This window comes from Astatotilapia calliptera, chromosome 14 (assembly GCF_900246225.1).
Source record: "Astatotilapia calliptera chromosome 14, fAstCal1.2, whole genome shotgun sequence".
Lineage (NCBI taxonomy): Eukaryota > Metazoa > Chordata > Actinopteri > Cichliformes > Cichlidae > Astatotilapia > Astatotilapia calliptera.
Window position 1 is genome coordinate 8986708 of NC_039315.1, and position 27215 is coordinate 9013922.

The 27215-nt window shown below is 39.3% G+C and overlaps 1 protein-coding gene across 8 annotated transcripts in view; it reads right to left on the minus strand.

Annotated features, from left to right (window-relative positions):
- Window positions 1-84: 84 nt before the first annotated feature.
- Window positions 85-27215, minus strand: part of frya (furry homolog a (Drosophila)) — a 46527-nt gene continuing 19396 nt past the window's right edge. For 4 of the 8 annotated variants that reach the window (XM_026193657.1, XM_026193651.1, XM_026193654.1 and 1 more), the window contains exons 8-63: window positions 26451-26619; window positions 26117-26209; window positions 25719-25817; window positions 25003-25104; window positions 24687-24790; window positions 24137-24245; window positions 23937-24023; window positions 23660-23831; window positions 23396-23528; window positions 23147-23254; window positions 22784-23039; window positions 22493-22675; window positions 22319-22405; window positions 21076-21335; window positions 20682-20871; window positions 20305-20429; window positions 19811-19868; window positions 19554-19645; window positions 19138-19310; window positions 18458-18618; window positions 18110-18220; window positions 17508-17662; window positions 16669-16771; window positions 16410-16581; window positions 15828-16084; window positions 15572-15718; window positions 15299-15467; window positions 15058-15148; window positions 14877-14959; window positions 14321-14471; window positions 14043-14146; window positions 13608-13793; window positions 12600-12798; window positions 12054-12175; window positions 11749-11936; window positions 11471-11565; window positions 10795-11375; window positions 10518-10615; window positions 10274-10444; window positions 10035-10175; window positions 9398-9577; window positions 8454-8618; window positions 8031-8105; window positions 7735-7905; window positions 7526-7534; window positions 5755-5955; window positions 5083-5226; window positions 4138-4301; window positions 3843-4050; window positions 3344-3493; window positions 3174-3272; window positions 3002-3085; window positions 2193-2210; window positions 1895-2005; window positions 1582-1787; window positions 85-1486 (exon numbers count right to left, since the gene is read on the minus strand). In XM_026193657.1, coding sequence (XP_026049442.1) covers window positions 1228-1486; window positions 1582-1787; window positions 1895-2005; window positions 2193-2210; window positions 3002-3085; window positions 3174-3272; window positions 3344-3493; window positions 3843-4050; window positions 4138-4301; window positions 5083-5226; window positions 5755-5955; window positions 7526-7534; window positions 7735-7905; window positions 8031-8105; window positions 8454-8618; window positions 9398-9577; window positions 10035-10175; window positions 10274-10444; window positions 10518-10615; window positions 10795-11375; window positions 11471-11565; window positions 11749-11936; window positions 12054-12175; window positions 12600-12798; window positions 13608-13793; window positions 14043-14146; window positions 14321-14471; window positions 14877-14959; window positions 15058-15148; window positions 15299-15467; window positions 15572-15718; window positions 15828-16084; window positions 16410-16581; window positions 16669-16771; window positions 17508-17662; window positions 18110-18220; window positions 18458-18618; window positions 19138-19310; window positions 19554-19645; window positions 19811-19868; window positions 20305-20429; window positions 20682-20871; window positions 21076-21335; window positions 22319-22405; window positions 22493-22675; window positions 22784-23039; window positions 23147-23254; window positions 23396-23528; window positions 23660-23831; window positions 23937-24023; window positions 24137-24245; window positions 24687-24790; window positions 25003-25104; window positions 25719-25817; window positions 26117-26209; window positions 26451-26619 — 8329 coding nt within the window. In that variant the 3' untranslated portion in view covers window positions 85-1227. The remainder of the gene's footprint in view (window positions 1487-1581; window positions 1788-1894; window positions 2006-2192; window positions 2211-3001; window positions 3086-3173; window positions 3273-3343; window positions 3494-3842; window positions 4051-4137; window positions 4302-5082; window positions 5227-5754; window positions 5956-7525; window positions 7535-7734; window positions 7906-8030; window positions 8106-8453; window positions 8619-9397; window positions 9578-10034; window positions 10176-10273; window positions 10445-10517; window positions 10616-10794; window positions 11376-11470; window positions 11566-11748; window positions 11937-12053; window positions 12176-12599; window positions 12799-13607; window positions 13794-14042; window positions 14147-14320; window positions 14472-14876; window positions 14960-15057; window positions 15149-15298; window positions 15468-15571; window positions 15719-15827; window positions 16085-16409; window positions 16582-16668; window positions 16772-17507; window positions 17663-18109; window positions 18221-18457; window positions 18619-19137; window positions 19311-19553; window positions 19646-19810; window positions 19869-20304; window positions 20430-20681; window positions 20872-21075; window positions 21336-22318; window positions 22406-22492; window positions 22676-22783; window positions 23040-23146; window positions 23255-23395; window positions 23529-23659; window positions 23832-23936; window positions 24024-24136; window positions 24246-24686; window positions 24791-25002; window positions 25105-25718; window positions 25818-26116; window positions 26210-26450; window positions 26620-27215) is intronic. The other 4 variants (XM_026193652.1, XM_026193656.1, XM_026193653.1 and 1 more) reach the window with 3 other exon arrangements.

Genomic DNA, 27215 nt, shown 5'->3' on the forward strand with positions numbered 1-27215 from the left:
TCACTTTTATTTATCTGCGCAGTTTAAGCAGATAAATAAAAATAAGCAAATAAATAAATTCCAATAACAAATTCCAACCACAAATAAGAAATCTAAGCTTAATTTTATTGTTGTATTAGTGAACAGAATACCAAAGTACAGTACATTGCAAAGGCAGTTTTTACAGCATTTACAAGGCCAAAGGCTACACCACTGTTGTGGAAGATTTATATATATATATGTATATGTAGCTACTCACTCTGCATGCACCTAAACTGTAACTTCATAAAAATACAATCTGATGAGTCTCAGCAAAGCCCCCCTTTTCACTATGTACATTTTCTTTCATTTAAAATAGTTTCTCTCTTTGTTCATAAACTTTACTATTACATTTTTATTGTACACAGAATTTGCACGCTTGGCAGGTTTAACAGATAAAATAAAATATTTTTTCTATAAATCTAGTCTGATAAAAGCACATTTTCTTTTGTTAACAATATAAATAATTTACCTATTTGCTAAAAGCTGCACAGTTAAAAGGTACAGTAAGATGTTTTGAGTAACAGATAACCCACACAAGAGTTTGTAGGATTGAGAGACATTACAGTAGATCTGCAGCATGTCAGAATTTTTTTAACATGAACCACTTGCAGTATACAAATCAGTCTTAATAATTCCATCTGTGATGGTCGTCAGACTTGAATTCACACACTCAAGCACACTCATAACACACCTACACCAACACACAAACCAAGTAATGAAGCCTCCCTTTTTCTGTGCTAACAGTGTTCATGTTTTCCAATGCTATGATATTCAAATACATAATTTCAGGAGACAGTAAATTTCTTCCACTTTAGTGAAGGATTGCACATTTTCCCTTGACAATTAAAACAACATAACTGAAAGAGAATAACTCAGCTTTGGTATTTCATTTCATTTTTCTTTAAATGTGAAAATTATGTACTTCAGTACACACAGGCTGCTTTGTGACATTTCTATTATTAGTGCAATAAAAGCTGTACTGTGTTTGCAACAGCAAAGTCACTCATCAGTCTAAAAACAACAGTACTGCTGCACATCTGAAGATTGGACTTCATGACATTCTGATGTACTTTAAGCAAGAAGAGGAAACAGCGGTTTGGTTATTCCCAAGAGAAAGTTCACCCTTGAGATGATAGAAGCTACCACAGACAACAGGTGACACTAGGCATGACATTGGGTGTTTTGTAGTTCTGGCTGTCAGAGTCATCAGAGAGTTGAGCCTGAAACCCTGGAGTCTGGGAGAAAAGCTGTGATGGTGCGGTAGCCCTGGGCTCTTCGGATCATGTCCCGAGTTTCTCCATTAAGTTCCATCAACTTGACAGAAATTTCTGTCAAGTCTTGTTTTGAACCCACCAGAGCAAAAGTTCCTGTCTGACCCAGAGTTTGATGTCTAAAGTAGATGTTCAGCAATGTTTGGACCTCATCCTCAGAGTGGCTACCAAAGATATCATTAGGCCACATTGTTCTGGAAGGAAATCATAAGTATTTGTTTTAATAAGTAACACATTTATCAAAAAACACTTTTAATAAACACTGAAACAAGAATTTTACTTTTCTCACCTGCACACACGAATGTAGTGAACAGCGGTTGGAAAGTCATTGTTCTTTAGACCTTCTAGGATGGCCTGCACTGCAGCCTCGGAGGAGCTAAAAACCGGCTCAGAGCAGGAACTCTCACAGGCAGCAATCTCATCATTTGCCACTGAAGCAGCTGCTAACCTCAGGTTGCTCTTCAACTCATTAAGCTCTTGGGACATGTTTGTCAGCTAAAAGTTGAGAGGGGTTTATGTTACTGAACAGGAACACAGATAAAAAAAAAAGTGTGTTTTTATGCCTTCAAAAACTGAAGAGAAGCAAATGCAGATATACCTACCTCTGGAACAGAGCTTATTGCATGGACCTGTTCAGTCAGTTTGCAGTAGGACTGAAAAAGCAGCAACAACTGAAAGTGGAGTTTGTAGAGTCTTTGACAGAGCTCCAGTTGCTGAAAGTAATAGAAAATGATTATCAGAAAATAAGTCTTTAACTTCTTGTTTCCTCCTTTTTAAAATGTCTGCACAACCGCAATTGAAGACTTAAAAAAGTATCCTTTTGCTGAAAATGACAATACAATAAATACAATGTTGTTTTGTTTTAAATCGGAAAGTAGAGACAAGCCTTTTCCAACTTACAGCCAGAAATTCCATTTGCTATCAAGCAAGCATGTTATGGGGTAGAAAAGAAGTAAGAAGTAAGGAAAACACACAGAGAGAATGAAATTCATGCAAATGGTCATTATTTACAACATAGAGTGGGTGAGAAGTATAGAACAGGTCTAACTGGTGTCATTTTATTGACATGCACAGAGGAAGAAAGTTAGGGTAGATGTTTGTGCAAATTAGAATTATGAAGAGGGCTTATAGTTTCCATGAACTATTAAATACAAAATAAATAAATAAATAAAAACACGTTTTTAAAAAAGAAAAAGAAAAGCCAAGCATGTTCTGCATGTTAATCAGCACTCACTTAAGTGACAAACTCATACATTTTAACAGCAAAACTTTCTATTTTGCTGTTAACCATCTTCAGTTATGAAGCCTGATTAAATTGCAACATAAGAGAGCTCACTCCCATGCCCAGAAGAACTGAAAATCAACACAATGCACACTGGATATGAAATATTAAATGTGACGTGCATCAACTTAAGTTTGTCAAAAACTTAAAGTGCAAGAGAATTAGAGGTAACACTCACAGAGCTACAGTATCACACAGTAATCCCAATGCAGAAAGTACAGTATGAAAGATCAGATGAAATGGAATCCTTCATATGTTCAGTTCAGTTTTTGTTAAATGTACATAATCAACAATTATTTTGGTTGTACACTGGCTTAATGCAGTATCTAAGCCAAAGTAAATACTAACCCACTGCTTTACTTTATCCCACTGTTGATATGATAGCATGAGATGCTCAAATAAATATATTTATAATAATTATTATTACCTTTTCCTCATGCTCCAGTGGTTGACACGTTATCACCGAACCCCCAGCACTCTTGGGAAAAGCAGCTTTACAGTTGCTCAACCACTGTGTAAAACAGAGGTCAATTTAAATAATTCAGCAACAACATACAGGTGACATCTAGAGTGACAAGCACACGATAAGAACCACTTACTGTGAGAACTGCCTCCTTTCTGTTGTTGTAAGTATCAAAATATTCTTGAAGTTCCAACACACTAAATTTCATCTTTTCAAGGAGTCCATAAGACATGATCTGGAAAAATACCAATTTGTCATTAAATTTGTTGAAATACACTGGAAGTCGCTAAATGTCAGGCAACTTACTGTGTCTGCATCAATAAAAAGTGTTGGGCACTCTGAACATGATGTCAGCATCTGAGAAGACCTCAAAAACTTTGATCCTAGTCCTCTCAGGCCATCACCAAGGTAACTGACGGCATCACATGTCAAAGAACAAAATTTGGTTTGGATATTCTGCAAAACATAAAAAACATGCTGTCTGTAACACCACTAGAATCCCGCCTACATAATTTAAGGCACTAGTGCATCCTTCATTAATTCAATTTTTCTGAAATGTTGCCCTGTCAGCTTTGGTCAGTGAAGTGAACAACAACCGGTTAATGGATCTCAGGAGATTTTCAAGCTGAGAGCATCTACGGAGTGACCCTAATTTTCAATTAAGCAGTCCTCTTCTGAAAGGTCAGTTTGCCTTATAGCTAATCCTGTTAACCTTTCGGTTTAATTATACAATTTGACATCTCATACTACACGTCGCGCTGATGTCTTTTGGGATTAGGCTGGCTGCAGGGTCAAGCTATAATACCTGAAAAAGTGAGGAAAACACATGAAAAGTGTAGACGGCACAGGATCCATCTGAGTCAGACACAAGCTGGTTGATGTGGCTTCGCCAAGCCTCTTCTGCATCATCGCACACATTTGGCTGGAAAGCCGCAAGGATGGCAGAGAAGAAAGGTGACGGTGGTGGTGAAGAACGCGACTCCGGCATGTCATCTCGCTCTTCCTCAGCAAGACTGAATGGATATGGCCACATCTTAGGAGAAGTGCATTTTTCATGACACTTTATTTATAGCTAAATATTTAAATGTTGCAATAGGTACCTTGGTAAGCAGCCTTCAAGATCTAGTTTTCCTTTGTAATCATTGTTAGTTATATCCATTGTCAAACTGTCACCACAGTGATACTCAGGGGGCAGCTCAGTGATGGAAAGAGAAATGTCCTCCTCATGGACAATGTTGTCATCATCTTCTTGTGACATCTCATGCTGAAAGAAAGCAGAAGAGACAGTTGACAACTGGAAATATTAATGTAATTAATTACAAAACAAATACTGAAGCAGCATGCATGAAATGTATTCCCTCTGTTATTTTTAGTTATTAAACAGTAACACTAACCTTGCCATGGGACCCTATGGACACTCCTTGTGGTGTTTTCTTTTATTTGGTCAATTTAGTGTGCAAAAATTATGCCAATTAAATGGATAAAAAATTTGAACTTAGCCAGCATCGTGGCTCTGCACACTCAGAGATTGAAACAGGCAATGTGTAAACCTTTTCTGACCTTCCACATGCTGAGAGATTTTAGTTTTGCTTACAGCCACCCACACAGAAGCAATAGGCATACACATTGCCTTAAATAGACAGATACGGAAAGAAAGAAATGTTTTTTGTTTCTACTGCTGGCTACAACCCCTCACATCCCCAGACAAACTGCCACAATTAAAGTTAGACAAGAAATAGCCCGGAGCCCAAAGCTTTAGATCACCTGCTTGTCAATTTTAGTTGTTTTTTTATGATTTTGCATGCAACTACTGAAATATCAAGAAAAGGTCACTCATGCTCTACTCTAAAGAAAGGAAATGTAGAAAAGTCACAGTGTTGCAAAATAACACCTATGATTGCCTTAACCCAAAGCACATTTAACATTCAATACACGAGAAAACAGAACAGCTCCTATTTAGCAAAATTAGTAAAGAACTCTATTATAGAACTACGATAGGAATTAGTAGTTCCCAGAATCTCAGACACTCTGAAGCCCTTATTCACCCGGTGCTTCGAGTCCTCTGGTTGTTGGACCTCGAAACTTGGATTTTTGGTGCTCAGAGGAGTCGAATCTGCTGAAGTGGTATCGCAGAAGGGAGAGGGAGAGTCAATGCTACTCATCTCTGCAGTTGGAGAGAGGCTGACAGTCTGAAAAAGAGACAAAGAAACATTTAATAGAATCTTTAAAATAAACGGCACTGAACTAAAAACAGCAAAATCGTCTGAAACTGTATCACCGACAGTAGTGGAGTTTCTTAAAACTCAAAAGCAAGAGGTGAAGATGACGGCTGTGTTGACCCACAGGTTTCAGTCTGCTACGGCAACTTTAGCAACCTTTAGCTAATGCTGAATGGCTCTTTCTGTCATGGAATAACAGAAAGGTAATGGAACAAGACAGAATGTGACAGAAAGGCCCATTATATTTTCAGACTTGAAAATCTGGCCCTAAGCTTGACACTAGAGGAAAAGTCTTAATCTGAGAGAGAAAGACATTTTTTAAACCCTATACAGCTTGGCACAGAGAGTGGCACAATAGAAAAAAACTCTTGAATTGTTAAGATATAAAGAGTTTGTCCTTGAAATCCCTTTTACTTGTTACAGTTGGTTTTAACTGTTATTTGAGGTTTTACCTTCATTGTGATTTTCAATTATTATAACACAAATGAATAAACTTACAAGCTGTGAGTGGGAGAGTGTCTGGCTGGTGGTCAGGGAATCCTCCTCAGATGACTCGTCTGAATCTTCATGAGCGAGCTTGCTGAGGCTGGGCATGCTGCTGGACATCTGACTTTCCTCCAAAGGCTGCAGGTCATTTCGGTCCAGACTGTCCATAGAGCGTCTACGCACACCCCAGTTGAAGTTGTCCATAGTCTCTCCCTGCAACAGTAAACATCTGTTAGATACCGAGTACCAAGTAGCACAGCATAATCTTTTCTTCAACACAAACTTCATAAACATACTTCACACCAACATTTACACAACCATGCAGTGCTGGTTCTGGGAGGGGACAGTTTATGGGAGAGTTTTTTCCCTTCAAAGCTAAAAAAGGAAGGAACAGCGGTGCTCAATGCAGTAAGCCCTCCTTAACATGGTCACAATTCAAATATTAACAGGCTTTAATTGCTTTGGTCTTTTAAAAAAAAAAAAATACAGAGTGATTTTCAAGCGTGACTCCATGGATGCTAGCCAACTCTCACGTTCCACCAAAGCTCCACATCAACAGACAAAACAAGCATATCCAACTACGATTAGTTTAAAACCTGTCACAGTAAAGGCTCTGACTTTGACATTTCTTGCCCATATTAATCATTTAGGTTTTTTCGATCGAGTTTCCTGAAAATATGGTGTTAGTGAAGCCTAAAAACCACACTAAGTACATTTCAGAGTCTCAAGAAGTAACAACAGCTTTTTCTTACATCCTTGGCAAATAATACAGTTTAAATGTTTACAATTAGCAAAGGTAATTTACTGTTTGGATTTCAGTGTGATGGAGGGTTAAACCTGAGCAGAATTTCTTCCACTGAGTCTCTAGATGGAGCCAACACTCCATGATATGAACAACTGTGGTTTGCTTTAGAAAATCATATGATGTTGACCAGATAGCCATATAACTATAGAAAATTATGATTAAATGTATTCACTTTATGTCAATCATATGATAAAAAAATATTAATAAACATTATGATAACTTATGGAATAACAATTAAAACCCATCAGTTTTTTCTGTCACTTAATGTTACAGCTTGATAAGTCTGTCAACTTACATAGTGCCAGCTTTGCTTCCTGACTTCACATAGTCAAGACTTTAACATTAAAAATCTTTTCCGGGCTTACTGACTGAAGCACTTAAAATGTGTTTGTACAAAGCGCACGGTTCCTTTCACACACACTCACATTACCAATATGTCTGCAGCAGGCCTGTTGTTTCAGCCTGAATTCTGCAATTGACCTTTCTGTATTTTCCTAATATCACAGTTTTGTCTTTCCTTGTAAGATTAGTTGCTCTTTTGCTAGTAGACCTGTCAATGTTTCTGATTGGGCCAGATGCTGCCAACACCATCCCTTTTGTGTAAACACACTTGTAGCTAGACTGGAAAGCCCTGGTTTGAGTTATTGAGTTGATAACCACAGTCACATAACCACTTAGGCTGAGTGCCAGTGTGAGATCAAGTACTGGTAAATCTGGTAAAACGGGCTTTAAGATACCCTATATTTCAATAGCAACTACTAGACCATGATGATAAGCCTGGTGAGAGAACTAAGAATAACATGCTGTGTTTCCAATACTCTACTCTCTAATACAGGGACATTGCAGAATCAGTTTTGTAACTAACACAACATGCATGCACACTTTCTACTCTTTGCCGTCAGTCGACTAAAATATCTGCACAAGCAAATTGTCATTCATAGAACACAGCAAATAAAAATGTAACACAACTAAACTTACCTGTAGCTCCTAGATAGCACAGATAGAAAAAAAACACAGAAAAAGAAACCCTGTTACACAGAGCAGGCAGACTTGACCCAACACAGTACTGCTCCTCAGTGGAAAATCCTCATTACAGTCTTTATAAGGTTTTCTTACTGCTCTTGTTTTACATCTACTTTAACATCTAAAGTATAAGTAATTATTCTACCAAGCGTCCCATGACTCACCTCTCCATCCTCAAGCTCAACATCCAGGAAGTCAAAGTCTCTAAAGACTCTGAACTGCTGCTCTGAGGTGGTGTCATCTGTGTTTTCTGGTTCCCGAGTCCCGTCATCAGAGGATACCTGGCTAGGCTGGTGCTCCATAAGATCCAGCTCCCCACAACTTGAGAAAATCACCTATACCGAACAATGAACAAAGAAAAACAAAAAAAAGGCAAAATTGTTTTTTTTTTTTTAAATCCATGATTAAAAAAAGTTCAGAGTGCTGAATTTCCCAACGGACAACATAAAGTATATCTTACTGAAGGATTTTTTGTGAGCCCCACTTCTTGTCCCAGCAGAGACAACACATTCACCAGTTTTTCCCGTGTTCTTTTCTGCAGAGGGAAAGAGAACACCCAAATATTGTGAATAAATCCCTTTAATTTGATCCACATTATAGTTTTTTGTGAACATTTGACTTTTGTATCTGTTTGAGTATCCTACCATTTTAAAATTTAGTCTCATATTTGCCTGGCATCAACATGCATTTCCCCTTATTTGGATATACAATGGGATTTAAATTTTGGGAATAAACAGGATGAAGACGTCTCAAACACAGCATGTGCATCAAATACATCCTGCGTTGTGATTGTCTTGCATAATGAAATACAATTACATGCAATGTCTTCATTTGTCAAATCCTAACAGTTTTACACTTTGACCCCTTGGGAATAAGTTTTCACCTGAGAAGATTGAGGCCTTTTCCAGCTGACTGGCACCAACACGTTGTTTAAAGTGGATCCAGAGGAGGTAGAGGAGGTGCTGTGGGTCACTGCTGTTGTCATGCTCTTCACATCCTGGCCTGGAGTGCGTCGGAGATCATCAAAACGACGACCAATCACTGGCGTCTGAAAGAATCGACACAAACAAACAATTGTGAGGACAAAATTAAAATGAGCAAAAGCAGGAAGAAGAGAAAGTCTTTCTCTGCTTAGTCAATCCATTACTCAGGCTCCTTGACAGCTCCTGCTTCGTCTAGGCTCACAGTTCCAAAATGACTGTAAAGCAATCAACACGTCAAGATAGGCTGATTGCTTTTTTACAAGTGGTCACAGCTTTTATTCCACTTGACATTCAAGAAAAAAACCCAAACCCAAAACATCAACTTTCTCGGTTTTATACTCAATCTTAAAATGTCCGAATATCATAACAACTATCACTGGTGTGCCCAGTATGTCTAAAGTTTAAAGCCACCCTGTTGGCTGCTCACTACAACTCCCTGACTCACATACAAAGACGGCAGCAAAAAGCTGACATCATTTCCTGCCATTCATGAACTACACAAACAGCTCCCTGTTCGGTTCCCACACATACGCCGCTCTCCTTGTATCTTTTACATCGCTTTCCAGCTCTGCACTGCTTGACTAATTGTGTTTACCTTTCACGCTTTCAAGCTAATCTCACAGGGTTTGGTCGAAAAGAAATATCACCATTAAGGAAGGGGAAGAAATGTTTCCTTTCCAAAGACCTTTAAAAGATTCCACACAACCTCAACAAGTACCACACCCTGGAAAATACAGGGAAATATACAGGGGCGAGCATACATTTCAAGGATTAACCTTTCTTTTCACAAGAACAACAAGGACTTTCACACAGTGAAAAGAAAGTCAAAGAAATGGCCTCTAACCTGAGATATGTCAAAGTGGAAATCCAGCGTTTTCCCAGGCAAGGCCTTGGAAGAGCGGTCCCAGACACGGCTGATGTCCTCGTAGGAGAGGTCACTTTGTGGAAATGAAGGCTGTGCCAAACTGGCCGATCGAGAAACCACCAGCTTGAGTATATTCTGTGCTTCTCTCCAATGAACAGTCTACAGCAAAAACAGAAACACACACAACTTCACCTGTATGTGCAGACAAAGAGCAACACAAGATGTAAAAACACAGTTTTCATGTAGTTTTATTTATAGTTACAGAGGTACTAAAGGGAAATGGATGCCATATGAGAATAAGCAGAGGCTTGGCCCATAGCAGAACAGCAGACTGTTTATAGATTGGGTGTGTCCACAAATTTACAGCGCTGACATAAGACAGCTTTTTCCTTTTTTTTCACATGAGCACTAAGAAAAAGAGCAAGGAATACAAGACTCTTACGCAGAGCTCTCAGCTAAAGATTTGAACTGAGCACATGCGCATGCAAAGTATATGTTAGTGAGTTTCTACAAAATTGTCAACTTATTCTATTTTTAAAATATGTTCGATGGCACATAAAGTCACTGCATATTCAAACTAATACATTCCCGATAAAAAAGGACCATTTGAACTCACCTGGACAAATTTCTCTATTGTCTTGAGCACCTCTATGTTGAAGGGTTTGGCTTGAATTACACTCAAGTCCATGTGGCTCAGGAGGCTGTAGATAATTTGCAAAAGGGTCTGCTGCATACTTGGGAGACCTTTCTCCAACAGCTATTACAACAACAAAAGAAAAGAAAAGAGAAAACTCACTTTACATAGTACTTTTAACACACTGTAATTGTGACTTAGCACCTTTCAGCTGTACACACCTCTGCCATATAAGTGACCAGACTCAGGGTGATATCCGAGAAAGCTTCGTGAAGATATCGACACACCACATTGACCCAAGAGAAGCAGTCTCGTGTGTAGGAGTGGGTTTTATACAGAGCCATGACATGAGCAAGGTTGGAAAGCTTGGCGTTGTTCTCCTCAAGGCATACCTACACACACAAAGGTGTGTTAGTTTAAGATGTGAAATTTGTGAAATGAAAAAAAGGGATAAAAATGGCAAACCTGTGCGATCCTCTCAGCAACCTCCTGACAGAACTGTGTGGGGCCATCAAAGTTCTGTACCAGATGAGGGAGCAGGCAGAGAACATTCAAAGGAAAACCTAGTAGACAAAAAAACCCCCCGAAAAACAAAACAAATGACATTAATATAAAATTTTGGAAAAAAGTCACAAAGCATGTGTCTTTGTACAAGTACAAAAAATATAAATATATAAATGTAAAGTTTATCCGTCCACTGTTTACTTTTAAAACCACTTATTTATTGATTCCTACATTATACCTATGGCTTGTGATGTGTCCACAACAGGCACTCGCGACACAGGAGTCAGTTGGCATAAGAGATGAAGCGTGAGATCGGTTGTAGACATGGAGGTGAAACCCTTTAAAAGGAGCTGCTGCAGCCCAGTGAAGGTGCTCCATTTTAGCTGATTATGCAGCTTCTCCAGCTTCTCTCTGTTTTCCTGTTTGTCCAGTGACATGTTGGCCAGCAGCTTATTCAACAGTCTTAAAGACATCTGATACTCAAACTCAAAGTCTGACTCCATCAGTGACACTGCCACCCAGAAGATGGTGGCTAGCAGGTTGCTGGGGTGGTTGATGCTTGTTGGGTCAGTCACACTGTCTCTAGATGAGGATGAGCTGCGAACCTTAGCTAACAGAGCTTGCTGTTCAGAGGCTTGGATACGGTCCAGTGTGGCACTGCGTGGTGGATCAGACCACCGGTCTGCCTCTCCAAACTTCTTGGGAACAGAGGAGCTCCTTTGATGTCTGCTCCTTTCTTCTCTCCTGAGATTGAGCTGCCCTGTGCTCTTCCTGTTAGATAGCAGCTTGAAACTGGTGAGGAATTCTGGGGATGAGGCTCTGTGATGATAGCATGGAGAAATAATTTAAAGTCACTACATATTTGGGCAGAAATACCATCTTTGAACATAAATTCATGTAGAGGAGACACAAACCTTGTCAAAATAGCCATGAGATCACTGTTTTTAAGACACTCAGCCAAGTTATCCACCACTGACTCCAGCGTGAGTAATATTTCCATCACATAGCCCTGGCAGAAAAAAAAGACACACATAGATTTTTAGACTGTATTTTGATAATACAATTTAATAATTTAACATACAATAGTATAATTTTCTACACGGACGACCAACATTTGACACCATAAATGATGCAAACAAGAAATCCCCACATAAAAACTGGCACCATTCAAGTATACACATGGCGCTCTGACCTGCACTTCTTCTCCATGTTCACCGATGACTTCCACCAGCCTTGAGAGAAGGTCAGACACAGCGTGGGCAGATATTGGCTGGCGAAGGGCTCGAAACACCTGAAAGGAGCGGCCAGCGTAGTGACGCGATGAGCTACACAAGGCTGTCTGCAGCGCTATGTCGCTAAGCTGCTGTTCCAGATGGAAATCTGACAAAGACACAGACAGAAATGTGTAAATGAAAGTCATTCAGTTACACATAATGTTTAAGAGATAATCAAATTAAAGAAAATGAAAGAATTACTGTTACGGGCATACAGAATTACCTGACTTGGACTCTTTGAACACAGATACCACATATCGCAGAAAATTTGTCAGCTGCCCAGTGCTTTTTGAAATTTGGTTCTTTGGTGAAATGTCTTCATGGCACCACAGAGGTCCATATGCTCTATAAAACAATCATTTTTAGTTACTGAAAACAAACTATATTCTGAATCATTCAAATTAACAGTGCCAAGTCCAGCATAAGGTGCCTGTCAATTAATACAATCCTAAATATTTTTTTAATTAGTTTTGTAAGATGACAGTTTTAATTTAAATTTACAGTGTGTTCAATTAATCGTGGGAAATGCCAGTCATATTTAAATCTCAGATCTAAGCTATGCTTATAAGAAATTGCATTATCCAGCAGCCCCACTAGGTGGGAACCAAAAACCAGAAATATAAGAAGTTTATCACCATATCAAGCCCATAACTAGCAATATTTTAATACATGCAGCCATACATTTTTTTCTGTTTGCAAAACTACAGTGTAAAAACTCATGCATTTGCTGAGTGACTCTAACGAAAGAATTACAAATCTGTGTCCATACCTTGTGGTTAAAAACTCAATTAGCTTGTTGGTTTTGTCATTCATTTTATTGGAGGCCACCAGGTCTTCCACCTCCTGTGAAATCTCTGGCAGGTTGCTGCTGCTGCCCCCCAAACTTAAACTGGATGACGTAGACGAAGAACTCAAACCCGAGTCTGGCCCGGGGGATGCCTGACACTCCCGCAGGAAGTCAAAACCTCCTGAACACATCACAGAAACAGGTGTGTGATTACAAACAAGTTACAGTGGTATATATTTTATGAATGTTTGATTTCATATACCTAACTGCAACTTTAAGCTACAGATGGATTTAGCCAGTGCAAGAAGAAGAGATGCTGTTGTGAGCACATGACTTGTGCTAAAACATTTTCATGGATGTAGATCCAGTAGTTCCTATTATTATTGCTGCAAAGCTAACCACTCTTTTGTTATAAACAAAAAGCCAAACCTTTGTGTAAGAAACCACATATTACACATGAACATAACACGCATATAAAAGAAAGTTGTATAAAGCATGTTTACTTTCGCTTTTAAACTATTGTTATAGCATTTTTTTTATTGCTAATAAAATACATTTTTATTGGATATACATTTTCTTTTTTCATATGGTCAAATGGACAACAAATACTTTCAAAATGTGAAGACATTTGCAAAACATTTTATCAGCTAAGAGAGGAGCTAAAGCCAGCCATGCAAGCTTTAGCAGATGGCCCCAATTTGGGAAAGTGGATAAAAATAGCAGAATGGAATGCTTTAATCAAGACCTTTGATGTGCTCTGGGCTCCATATTGCTTTTGGCACAGCATCCAAATATTTTCTTTCAAGATAAGAACCTTATCTATTGTCTGAAAGGAATGCTAGCCATTCCTTCCTAATGTTCGAGTTTATATTAGCCAAAGACAAGATCCGCATGTCAAAGGGCCAGCTGCTCAGTCAACCTCATCTAGGTCTACTTTAACCATTCAGTGAAGAGTGAATGTATTTATACTTGAAAAGGGCAGATGCTTACCTGAAGGCAAGTACTCCATCTGAATGCTTGGTTTGCAGGTGAGGGTCTTGGTACCATTGATCTCACGTGTCTGCAATAAGACCGCTGCAATAGTGTGGAAGTTGTTGTCGCATGACAATGCGATGAGCAGGTGGAGAAGAAGTCGTTTACTGTGTTCAAACACCTCTGGACGAAAGTGATCCATGCCTTGAATAAAAACAACATAATTGGACAAATAAGTCTATTTTACGGTCAATTCAATTTAAATTTCAGCTACTCCTTATGGTCATCTGGGACGAAGTAACACAGTAAGATCAAAACCTTACAATATTACAGAGAGAACATTAGGGATTCTCTCTGAGTTGCACTTTTCACTCAACTCTACAGTGCATCATTAGATATGTAATCATTATACTACAGCTGTTAAAGAGAAGACTGATTGTACTGTGAATTTACCCAAAAACAGTGAATGTAGCAGCAAAGGTAGGTGCATGGTCCAATCCTCGGTCACACTGTGGTCCACGACCATCTCTGTCATGAAGATGACCGCTATGTTACACCTATAATAAGCAAACATTCACACTATTAACCCTCTGAGTGAAACACCATTTCATATCCTAAGAAAATCAATTTCTTAAGATAGATTTAAATAAAAACTTTTTTGTGGTGGATACAGATGAATACTATTACAGTAAATTCATTTAGAAACAACATAGCAGGTTATAGCAGCTAACCTGTGCAGTGGTCCCCTGGGAGTAATGGTCTCTGGTAAAAAGTCCACTAGTGGAGCCCAACATCCTCCAGTCAGAGGCATGGGCAGAGGATGGGGCTGGTTGGTCTCAATAACAGCCACAAGCCAGTCAGCATAGGGTGGCAAAGGTTCACCTGTATGGTTTAAGAGCCCATTGTTCATGATGTAAATACACAAAAAAGAACTTCAGTTTTGAAATATAGTTGTCATAACTAATTTCCAGGATTCTTTTAATAATCGTCAGATTATGTTTAGCCACATTTATCTCTAGAACCATTACAGGCTAAGAGGGTTTAACAAAGCTGTTTTTGGGTCACTAGCAGCAGTGTGGGGGCCCTAGGCTCAACTCCTTGTATTTTAGTGCCAATTATCACAGAGTCTCTTAAAAAGCCCCAGGCCACTTTGCACTGCTCATAAATTATCACTGGAATATGGCTGATTACCAATGTACCCTCCAACCAGGCTGTATATTCTATACTCATCAAAACCATTACAATCACATTTTCTTTCTTAGGTGCTTGGTACAGAAAAATACTCACTCTTATCTTCATCATAAGATCCTCCCGAGCTGTTGCTGTAGCGCGATTCCAGACGATTATGTGCTCGTATTATATGAGTAAGCCTGAAGTCACAGAAAAAGATTTTTTGATAATAGGGTAGGGTGTTGATAACACTGCGTTAAATCAATCACACAATTAAAGACATTTTTGCCCACTGCACCTCTCCTCATTCTCCTTTAAAGTCTTGGTATCATCTGTATCAGTGAAGCTTTCTTGGCCTGCAACAACAGTATTGCTGCTTGATGTGGTGCCTAGAAATTAATCAGAAATCAAGTGAGGCTAAACTCCAACACTGCTTCACATGCACAATTTGGATCTTTCCCAGAAGGGAATTTTAATGGTGGTTTACAAAAAACAAAAAACAAAAAATATATATGTGCAAGCTTTTTCAAAAGATGTACCTGAAGCAGCTGCAGAAGCCTTGCTTGTGGCTGTAAATCGATAAAAAGGAGGGCTATCACAGTGTTGCACCACAGGATTCACAGGATCAGTCTGCTGTAACTCAAATATCAGTTCCTCCATGGTTTGGATTGTGTTGTTTCGGCATAGATAGATCACCACCTTCTTGATCTGAATAAATACACCAACACATTTCTGTGAGAAACTGTAAGGATACAAAACCGCTCCCAAAAAACAAAGTTACATAACATTACAAACAGGGCTTGATATCTTACATATGGGAGAAGGGCAGTGTCACTGCTGACACCACACAAGCTGATGAGAAACTGCAGTGTGGTTCTCAGATTGTTGCTCCATTTGTCATTGCTGATTAAAGCATTCCAGGCATTTTCCATTTCTGGTCCAGGTAGATCATCTCCATACTGGGAAGGCAGGGGGTTAAAAAAAAGAACATATTCCATGTCAGCTACGTTTATCTCAGATTACCTACGCCTCTTTTGATAAAATCATATTTCCCAAGCATGCGGTTACCTTGGCGGTCATAAACATGAGATTATTGAGAACCATAGATGTAGCTTGTAAGGAGCCCCAGCCAGTGCCTTTTAGTGGGTGTGATGAACCTGCGCTGGTTAATTGGCTAGAAGAGTTGTAACTTGAGGAGCATGGTGAGAACATTGGGAGCAGCAGGCCGCTATCAACCAGCTCTATGTTACCAAGCCAGGGCAGGAGGTAGGTTAGCATGATCTGCCTCCCATTGGTATGAGTGGTGGGGAACCTCTGGCTAACCTCTGGAACAAGCAGAAGGAAGGCAATACAGTGGTCACTGTGGTTTTTTCATTTTATAGGAAACTCAAACACATGCTGTACATTCAGTTTCACCATAATTGGCAGTTTGATCCTGATCCGCATATGCATTAAACTTAAACAGGGGTTGCCCCTAAGTCAAGTTAGGCTCTCTGTGTGTCTGTGGTTAGCAGAAGTGGCCATAAAAAGAGGTCTGCTTCTCTGGGGGATGAGCCAGTAGTATTTAGAAAGAAACCGAGAGAAGATGACAAGCCTGTGAAAAGCTGAACTACAGTAAACTACATTACTATTACAAGCATCAACATCTACCTGAGAATAGAGGAAGTGTGAGCTCAGGGTACATCTTTGCCAGCTGGCAGGAGAGCTGAGGTAGGGAAACACTGTACAAAGGTGGCAGTGGACCATGTGTGCCATAGAGGATACTGTTTGGCTTTTGCTCTGCGATCTTCTTAGAGTATGCAAACAACTTAGCTTCAAGAATCTGTTAAATGGAAGAGGGAGAATGTGTCCTTTAAGCTGGAACCACAGAAAACTGCATAAAAGAGCTCAGCAAACTGAGGTTTCTCACCTGCATTAGCTGCATTGAAATCTCATAGATTTCTCTGTTGGTGTCTGACGCCTTAAAGAGCACCAGATTTAGCAGCGTTACTATGTCACTTGGGTAGGTTTTGCTTGTGAAGAAACAGAGAAAAATGAGTATGAATCACTTATTTAGTGTTATCAAAGTAAGAGGCTCATGTTGCAAGATTTAACATCCACATTATGGTGTTGTTCCTAAAATGTAATTATTGCTGTTTTAGCAACACAACTTACTAAGCACGTTGTTTTAATCGACTGGAAAAATAGGAAATACTTAATACTTAACCCACATATGCCCTTTAAAACTCTGTAAAAATATTATAACTGTTTCAGAACATATGCAAAATGGGTGTGTTATGCAGCAAACAAGCGTTAGTATTGCCGAAAAAAACGTACCAACATATGATGTTTGTGAAACAGCCTATTTTTCACCCATACTATAATCCTTTCTCGATACTTAATTGAGTAGTTTAAGTGTTTAGATTGTAGCAGAAGAAGTTAAAGAAGAAGATAAAGATGAATGATAGTCCTGGAGCAACTCTGACAAAAATGTTGTATGAACAACACAGTGATATCAAATACATCATTTCATGCATGTTTCAATTTCTGAGATAAAGCAAGTGAAGAATTTCAGTGTAATAGTGAGTTGTTAGTTTGAGACTTTGGCTAATTTACTTACTAAAATGGACCGTAATGCTAAATGAGAGAATTCAGTGTCAGTCCAAATTAGCCAAAGTAAATGCACTTCAAAAACCTATACAGATAAACTAATGAAGACCCAATAAAAAAAAATCACTGAAAATGCAAAATTCATCTGAGATTTTGTACCTGCAGCCACAGACTGTAGCGATGGCTTTGAAGCACCCCGAGGCGACCTGCTTTGAGCCTGTGTAGCAACGATCCACAGCCCAGTTGAATAGGTTGACCTGGTCAACATTGAGTTCCAGCAACAAGATGACAACTTCACAGCCAAGCTGATGGACCTGAGCCAGGAGCAAACACCAACACAGACTTTTTTAGATTTAATTTCTTCTTTTTTCCCCTCCCTTGTACTCCACACTTTGTATCAGTCATCAGTAAATGATTTAAGGTCTCAGTGTAGCATGGTTCTAGGAGCTCTACAAAGAAGTTGATAAATGACCAGTTAATGCAACTCCTCAAACCACATAATAAATTGTGCTAAGGAAAAATATCTAAAAAAATATCTAAAATAAACATGCAGGTGCTTTATCTTGTATCATAAATGGGAATAAAGTCAAAATCAGTTTATCCTGAAAGAAAACTGCCCTTCTCCAGCAAGATAATGCTGAGCAGTTGGCAAGCACTAGTGCTGGCTTTTTATAAAGCAAGCTTCAGAAAGCTATCCGAGGGGCTTCCTGGGTCAGCTCCTTGTTTAAATGCACCACAGTGGTAAAGTATTGGCTACAGACCCGCTGATCCTGGCAGGCTAGTATATTATCCAGCCACTTGTAGAGGTATCCGTCTGGAGAGAGGCCAACGTTATCAAACACAGGCCCACAGCACAGCACAGCAGACATAGCCTGTGAGAACATCAGCCAAGAATGCTCACATGTTAATGGTTTAAACAACCAAGACAAGACAACCCTATTCACTCTGCCACTGTTCTACCAACAACTCTTTCTTTTTATCTAGAAATGCGACATAACATTTAATCTCAATGTGGTCATTCAACACAGCTGAATACTAAACAATCAGATTCTTCTTACTTATTCTGAATTTGTGACTTAGTCATTTACTTAGAGTCTAATTATGATTACCTTTAGGGCACAATACTGATATCTTGTGATCTGATGATTTCTGTCGCTGTAGCGATCCAGAGGAGTGAACATGATGCTGAAAGGCCCAGCCCACTGGCTGAAGAGGATGAAGAGGTGATGCCGCAGGCTCTGCTGTGGAAACAGGAAGCGTCTGTGGTGCACTGGGTTGGAGGTGGAGGTGGAGGGGATGAAAGAGCTTGTTATAGGTTTGCTCATTAAAAAAGTCTAGAGCCAGCAAAAATTATCCCGGCATCTTAAGCCCATCACAACTAAATAAAAGTGCATTTTCCCAATCTGATAATAGGTTCTTGATGTCCCCTGACAGACTATTAGCCATTCAGTGGGGACTTGTGAATGCTTGGCAACTCATGAGTCATCACCTGCCCTTTCCTGCACTGTCTTTAAGTAGAACTATTCTTGGATCCACTCCCCTTGGGCTACATCCAAATCAAGATCAATGTCAAGACTCTGGTCTTTCATGCAGTGTTCTAATGGCAGCCTAATGGAAACCTATTATACAATTCACTTTTCGAAAATGGACAGATGGATTACACCAGGTACTCATAAAAAGGAATACAGAACTTTCACATTTTCTGCTAAGTAATTTATCAGTCTGACCTATAGAGCAGTGACTGGTCTGACAAGAAAGGACTTTAAATTTAAGCTAGTTGCAGTAGTACCTGGTACGCATTGGATGAGGTTGGCCACCATGGCACTGAAGTGAGCTCGGATGTCCTTAAGGATCTCTGCATCTTTATCATTCTCAGCTTCCAGAAGCATCCGGGTCAGATCCACATATTCCAGGAAGAGAGCCCCCAGGGCGAGTGTGTCACGTTCCAATGCTCCATTTGTACTGTGGCATGAAAAAAAAAACCCCACAGAGACACCCGGTTCAGAGACATCACCAAGAAAATATTATGCAATAATGACATATTCACTTCTGTTTAAATACCTATAAACTGTAGCACTAATGGCAATTATTTGTATCAAAAACTCACTTGCATGAAACTGGGGGAGCCGTCTCTGTAATTAAGTACCTTTTTGCGATTCAGTCTTTTTTTGGGCTAACAGTGTCAACTGATACTATCACACTAACCTATCACTGATGACACCAGCATCAGCCAGGAGCTCAAATATCCTCAGCAGTTGAAGTCTCAGCAGGTCTCGTCGTTCACGCCGCTTCTTGTTCTGTAAAACATAATTAGAACATCTTTACAACCAGATTGTCTGTAAAAATAAAATGTTCTAAACTATATGAACTCTTTAGCAAATACTACATTATAGTCTAACATAGCTATAAATTCTCTCTGATTGTGCATATTTTGCATATATTATTAATTGAGTCATATATACCTCAGGTCTTCTCTCTAATGCCTCTTTCATAAGGGGATGCAGCTCCTCCACAAGCTCTCTGTGTGCATTAAAAACATAAACTCGTGATATAAATGTAAAATACAAAATGAAGTTCAGTAGCAAAAATTAAACTGCAGAATGACATTTTTCAAAAACAATTAAAAAAGCTATTAAATCTGACCTCTAGGAAACAATTTAGAAACAGCTATGTGAGGCATCAAAGTATTATTCAACTCTAATCCTCTGCTCATCTGCACTTTAAAAGCCACACAAATGCACTACCTTTAATTATTGAAAAACTATTAGATTGCACTCTCAGTTTTTCACAGGTTAATTAAAAAAAAAAAAGACAAAACAGAACTGAAGATGTTTTGTGGCAATATTTAATCCATAAAGAAAATCACAAAAAAAGCATCACAGGAAAAAAAAGGAAAGTTTGTTTGCTTAGTTAAGCAGTAAATGATTAGCACCTAATATATAGATCTTTGATATACCTGAACACAAGAAAATTGGTGCGACCAAAGCCCAGAACTAATGACTCTGTCAACTCGATGCTCTCTGCCCTCATCAGTGGAACCAACTGCTTCAGAAGCCAAGCCACAGATGGGCTCCCGATAACCTGAAACATCAAACACCAACTGCTCAGTCAGACACATAAAATCTGCCACGACCACTAATTACTTAGAGCTGCATTGATATAAGTGTCTGTACACTTAAGAACACATTGACTTCATGCTCTATTCATGTGAAATAGCTGCTGTAATTTGATGCTTTGAGTTTTAAAGTCAACAAAGCTCAGTATGAACACCTGATCCTGGAGAGACAAAGCGCAGAGGGAATTAATAAGGCCAGAGGACAGGGAGGCATGTACCTTGTTATCGAGGTTGACACTGCTGTCGGGTGTAGGAGCTGTGATCTCAGGTGTCGATGCTCTCAGATGGCCGGGGCTCATGATACTGGGCTTGGCCACTCCAAAGCAAAGGATCAGGTAGTTTCTCCATAGGGTTATATAGTTATCTCCACTGCCAGAGGTACTGGTCTTCTTTGCGTACACTGGATTACTGGTAAGGAAAAGGAAATATTATTAGATCCTTTATAATCTCACATTCTTTCAGTGGGGAATTTTGACTTTAAGCTCAATGAAGAACTGGAATATGGGGGCAGAAACAGAAAAGGGAAGATTAAATAGGGATGTGCAGAAAATAAAAATACAGAAGTGTTTCATGTTCCCTCCTGACCACACTGTAGTCTGAAAGGGCACTTACTTTGGGTCTACCAGGGGCATGAGCATCTGCATCCGAGTGAAGGCATAAGGCCAGGCGTAGCTGAGAGCTGTGGGGCAGTGCTTGGGAAGGTTGTCCTGTCGGAGGAGGCTGTATATGCACAGCACCCAGGGGTCCTTGACAGACTGAGCAAAGATCCACACATGTGAGGGGCTCCTAATATCATAATGACTGTTGACAAGCAATGCATTCCACTCCACGAGCCACTGCAGGTCCACGTGGTGACCAGCTGGCAGGGTGACCTGCAAACAAGCAGGTGACAGAGCAGGGTCAGAGGTCAGGGACATGCCTGAAATATATCTTAAAGCACTGCTTCTTTCTGACTGTCGACCAATGTGTAAAACTAATTTATTACAGTGTGAATAAGGCAGTAATTAGGACAACAAGACAAATACATACTATATTTAGAAAAGCTTTTTTATGTTGCATATATTGCATGCCACTCTCATTATACTCAGAAAAATGCTTATAGCTGAAATGACAGCTGGCCAGAAGTTGCTCAGCTGTTTATTTAATTTTACATGATAATTAATGAACCTGGCTTCTGTTTTCTGCTTACTTACAAGATTATTTGCTAAACCAGATTTTACATGGGGTTAAAAATCTTGTTTTTATATTTTTATGTCAGTCAGATAGAAGCTAAAGCTCCACCAACACTTCGGTTTGTGGCTTTCATCGGGGTCATCTTAAAACATATTACAAACAGCATTTTCAAGTCGCCTGGGTAAGAGTAGAAAAAATACTAAACAACCAATAATATACATTTACACATCTGACAATGGGGCACCAACAAGAATGAACTGGATCACATGTTTTACGGCGACTCACTGTCCCTGGCAACAGAGAGTGCTCAGTGGAAAATGAAGGTGGTAACTTCCACAGCATTAGGCTGAAAAAGTGCAACCAAGTTTTGCCCTACCCAATGATGAAAAAATTCCCTCAATCCTGAAAGGTCTGCCTGACTGTCCTTTCATTACAGTTAGCCAATAAATGTGGTTTTTTTATACTGCCAGTGTTGCTGGAGCTTTAAGTTCACAGATCCTATCATCTTCTCCATACAGCTTGAGGTTGTCCCTGAAAACTCATCTCTGAAAGTCGAGCCATGTGAAATGAACACAGTGACGAAAGACAAATATTAGGAAAATGAAACACGAAGCAAATAAACAGAAACATCTCGAGGTTTACTTTGGAGCGGTGCCACAAACTGGAGGTACAAACAACTTACTGTGTCAGAGACTGCAGCGTTGACAAAGCTATCCAATATACCGGGGCTGAGCTGATCCATGATCTCTATCATTGGTTTATCATCATCCTATAGTTGGCAAAGCATACATTTTTAACCTGTACATAAAATATCTTTCTTATATTATGTTTCCTCAGCGTTCCTTCTGTGTTTTACCTCACACTGTCCAATAGTCACGAACAGACTGCGTATCTCTTTTAGGATAGCAATGGCGAGTCTGCGGGTGCTCAGCTGGCAGGAGCAGAGCAGGACGACCGCTAGTCCCTCCACAGCATGCAGCACAGTGGAGTGTGGACCTCGTTCTGAAGGCGTCTTGAGACTTGAGTTGGTCTGCGGCAGCTGTGATAAAATAAAGAAAAGCTGATTACCCAGTAGTAATATCACAATACTAAACTAGTTTATTTCTATTTCTAAAATGGGCAGTTAGTAAAAGACAACTGTGTATACCTCAGTGGTGTGCATTTTAGAGGTGTCAGACGTCTTTCCTGGTGCAGCCATGGTGAGTTTCCACTGAGTGAGGAGCTGCAGCAGTAATTTAAGGGATGTATCTAACAATCCCTGGTGGGTGTCTTGGACCTCACGCAACAGGAAGTTGGTAAATCCAAACAGGACGTCATCACGCCAGTCGGAGAAATCCAGCAGCAGACTTTGCAAGGAATTCTGTGCTATGAGTCGAAGCTCATCATCCATGTGGATTGTCAGTCTGACAAAGACAAAATAAACCAAACAAAAATAATGATAAATGAAGAATAACTTTTATGCAGATGAATGACAGGTCTTCTATGTATTGTTTCATATCAGGTTACTCACCGAGACAGGAGGTCTATGAGTTCTGGCTTAGACATCCCATCAGGCAGGATGCGAGGAATGGCAGCGACACATGTCCTGAACAAGTCGATCTTAGGTTTTCTCTCACCTCTGAAAAGGTCGCATTTCAGTTATGTTAGAAAGTCTTGTTTTCTGTGTCAAAGTGTAAATTGATCAAGTATTGAGAACAAGAGCGTTAAGTTAATGATGAGTCCAGTCCAGTCCAGTCAGCTGGGATGTGTGCAAACTTACGTGATCATGTCCTCAGGCTCTTTGTTCAACATCTGAGCATTGGTCATCATCATGCATCGGCCCACCTCCTTGTCCAGGTGTCTGAGAATGTTGTCAATAGCCTTTCGGACGTGAAAATAATACTGAGACATACCTGGGAACATGAGAGAGGAAAACCTATTGAACTACTTTAGCTCACTGGAATATTTTTAATTGAATTCCTATAATTTAAAATGCAGAAGCATGACATTTTCAGAATTCGTGACCATGGTCTGCCTCTCTCACCAATGACTTTGGCCTCTTCATCTGTTAGTGTCTTGCTCAGATATGTCTTCTTTACTCGGAGTGTGTTCCCAGAGGGCAAAGTGCAACCAGTGTTAGGCATGGGAGGCTCACCGTCCTTCTGCTGCAGTTTATCGGCTACAACCAGGAATGCTCTCAGACCAATATTCATTCTCTAAACATGACAGAAGGGTCACCTGTTAGTTATCAGTTTCCAGCATCCCATTACCAGTCTTGCAGGACCTTTACAAATGAAATTGACTGCTATACAAACGTGTACCTCAGGATTAAGACTAAAGGCTTTTGCAGGTTTCCCAACACACAGAAGGTCAAAGATAATCTCTTTCATGGCATAATCCAGTCTTTCCTGCAGAAAAATGAACATAAAATACAAATCAGTTATAAATAACCTGATTATTCTATTACGAATGGCATCTGCTAACAGTCATACAGTACAGTACAGCACACAAGTGTATTCACCTGGGCGATAAACTGGATGATTTTCACAAAGATATTGAGGGGCATGTCTCTTGGTACCACACTGCGGGATCCTTTGGGGAAAAGTGTTGTTACAATGGTGTTGAGTCGACTGAGAAATGAGACAAAGAAAGCAAGTTAATAAAAGACTTTGTGCAAACATTTAACAAATTAGACAGATCATTTTAAGACATGTTTATTTTGGGCTTGATCAGCACCCAAATATCTGTCTGGACCCATCTGGAATTCCTCAAGTGGGCTTTAGCTTGTACGTAATAACATCTGCAAACAGCTGATAACCCTGCAGGCAACTGTTACTGGAAATCTTGTATTGGTTTGAGCCTAAATCTGTCTAAATCAGTTCTAAAAATATAAAAAAAAACCACAAAATGTTTTTAAAAACATTTTTTTAATCTTCCCTAAATCCGCCACTTCATCATGTTCAGAATTTGTTTTGTAATAAAATATAAAATAGGATATTTCTACGATAACAGTTATTTACTGACACTTAAAAAGAAAAGAAATGTAAATGCAAACAGTAAAGGATTTTTACCCTTGTGTCGCAGTGTTGCTCTCACACTTGATTCTGATCATGTAAACCCACAACAGTCTATAGAGGGACTCCAGTGCAACACGAGCCATTTTTGGGTCTCTACTCTGTAATGAAATAAGGTTGATCGAAGAAGTCAATGATAGATCCATCTTGAAGAAAAATAATCAGTGTAATATTGCTCACAATATCAAGTAAAAAATGTAGTTCACGCAATTATTTTTGACAATTAAAGCTGTAATATTTGGACTGACTGAGACGCAGCATCCTTTAAATAACAAATGCAGTTTTACAACTGTTAGTTACTAAGTTACATTACCTTCAGATTTGAGAGGCAGTTGTTAAGGAAGATGTGCCATCTGTTAAGGAAGAACTGTTTCTGGCTGACACACAGCAGGCACGTCACCAAAGGGTAAAATGCCTGAACAGAAGACACAAAGTGCAGCCTTGTTACAACAAATTCTCTCTTTTTTTAATTTGTAAGTTATTGACTTACAACTAAAACACTGGGATTTTCTGCATATTATATTCAAACTTGCCTATTAAGTTGTCAATTTGTGGAATAATGCATTATCTCTGAGCAACCTTTGCATAAGTGCATCTTAAACCAGCTTCCTTTTGAAGACATAATGTGGTTCCCTCTTTTTTAAAAAATGTTTTTTGCTGATGGTGCATCATTCATAAAATATAGCTTTCAGCCATTATCGTTGCCTCAGGAGAAAGTAGATGGCTGTTGTCTTTCCAGATCCATGTGAACTACCATGGTGAAATGTTTTATTGAAGACACTTAGAGGAGAAGAGACTTTAAATATGCTTACACATACTGCAGTGCTTTTAATGTGTTTTTTTAATGCTATGAAACAGCAGCCTGTCTTCCCTCATAAATGTTTTCTATTGTAGACACTAAAAAACTAAAAAAAACACACACAAAAGTGACCTTGAAAATTCACAGGCATCCAGGGAATCTGAGCATGTAACTGAAGATGTACAAAAGAGACAGGTCCAACAATCAGTGTCACTTTGTTTTGAACTAACCAGTGAGTGCTTCTTCCTGGAGGACAAGTCCAGGGTTGTGTCGTACAAGCTGTCCACAAAATTCCTCAGGCATGGTACGTTCACCTCGTTCTTCACAGCCTAAGACAAGATTACACATCACAGTATGGCACAAAAAGACAAAAACGTCTCCCCCTGAGTGATCTTCTATATATAGTGTAAAACATTTCCAATGCAGAGCCTAAAACTAATGCTATTTTGTGTGTGTTTAAAGTTATTGCTAATTTGCAACTATCACCTTTATTTGGGTTTTTACATACTGTAAATAGTACTTTCATAAGATATGCAGTGTTCACTATACACTATAGATACACTGCTACAATGAAATACACATAACAACTGGGTATTGCACACAAGAATCAGATGAGGAAGAAACTTACTGCTGCCACGGGAACCAGAATCTCAACAAAGAGGCCAGCTAAAGCATGCTTAATGTCCTTGTCTTTGACTTCCAGGAAATACTGGGCACACTCCTGTGAAAGAGAAAAAATAGTGTAAGCTGCATGAAAAAGCCAATGGGAAGCACAGTTAAAATAAAACATCAAATCTTAACAGTTCTCAGAATTTAATTCATAGTTTCTACCCAACAGAAACATTAGTATAGAAGAGTTTAATACGGCAGAGGATGAGTACAGAAGAAGTACAATATTCATATATATTCAGTTTATAATGTATTGAGGCAGAAATATTATTCAGTTACTAAAGCTATTATACCTGCATAAACTGAAAAGAGGCTTCAAAATCCTCAACGGGATACATCTTAATTCGGAAGAACTTGACCCCCATGATGAGGCTAATGGTACTCTGGACCACATAAGGATTGTGCTCTTTTTGCCGCAGCTCCTTTAGCTCAGTCATAAACTTCTTCTTCACAGCAGGAAACCTGAGAATAAAAATAGCTAAATGAGGCTCTATATTAAGACATGCTTGCACAGCTCAGTCAGACAAATCCCAAGTCAGCACTTCCATAAAGAAGCAGAGTTGTGACTCAGAAAGAATACAGTGATAATATTCAGCGTGCACACCTCCCAAAATATCAGCCCCTCATCTCACCCTCTATATGCAGACTGTGAGTCTGTGCCCCCAGATGAACTCCTCATCTAGCACCTGATCCTTTGCCCAAATTGAACCAGAGATGAGATTCTTCAGCTGGTCTAAATTTAGACGATAATTCATCATGGGAGCTCATATGAGCATTTCTTAACCTCTTCCCTGTTGGCTAGAGCTGCACTTGAAAGAAAGTGAATACAGCTGGGAGAAGAAATGCTGTATTATTTCGACAGTCAAAATCAGCAACCCTTTAAAAAAAAAAAGAGACTGCATCAACCTTTCTGAAGACGATTCATTTTAGTTTACAGCCAAATTCATTACCTCTTCCTTTGCCTGATCTTTAGAAAAGTAAATATCTCACTAATATGTCATATAAGTGTCCTTTAGAAAAGGTTATGTGGCATGCCCATCGGCAATATCTCTATTTTA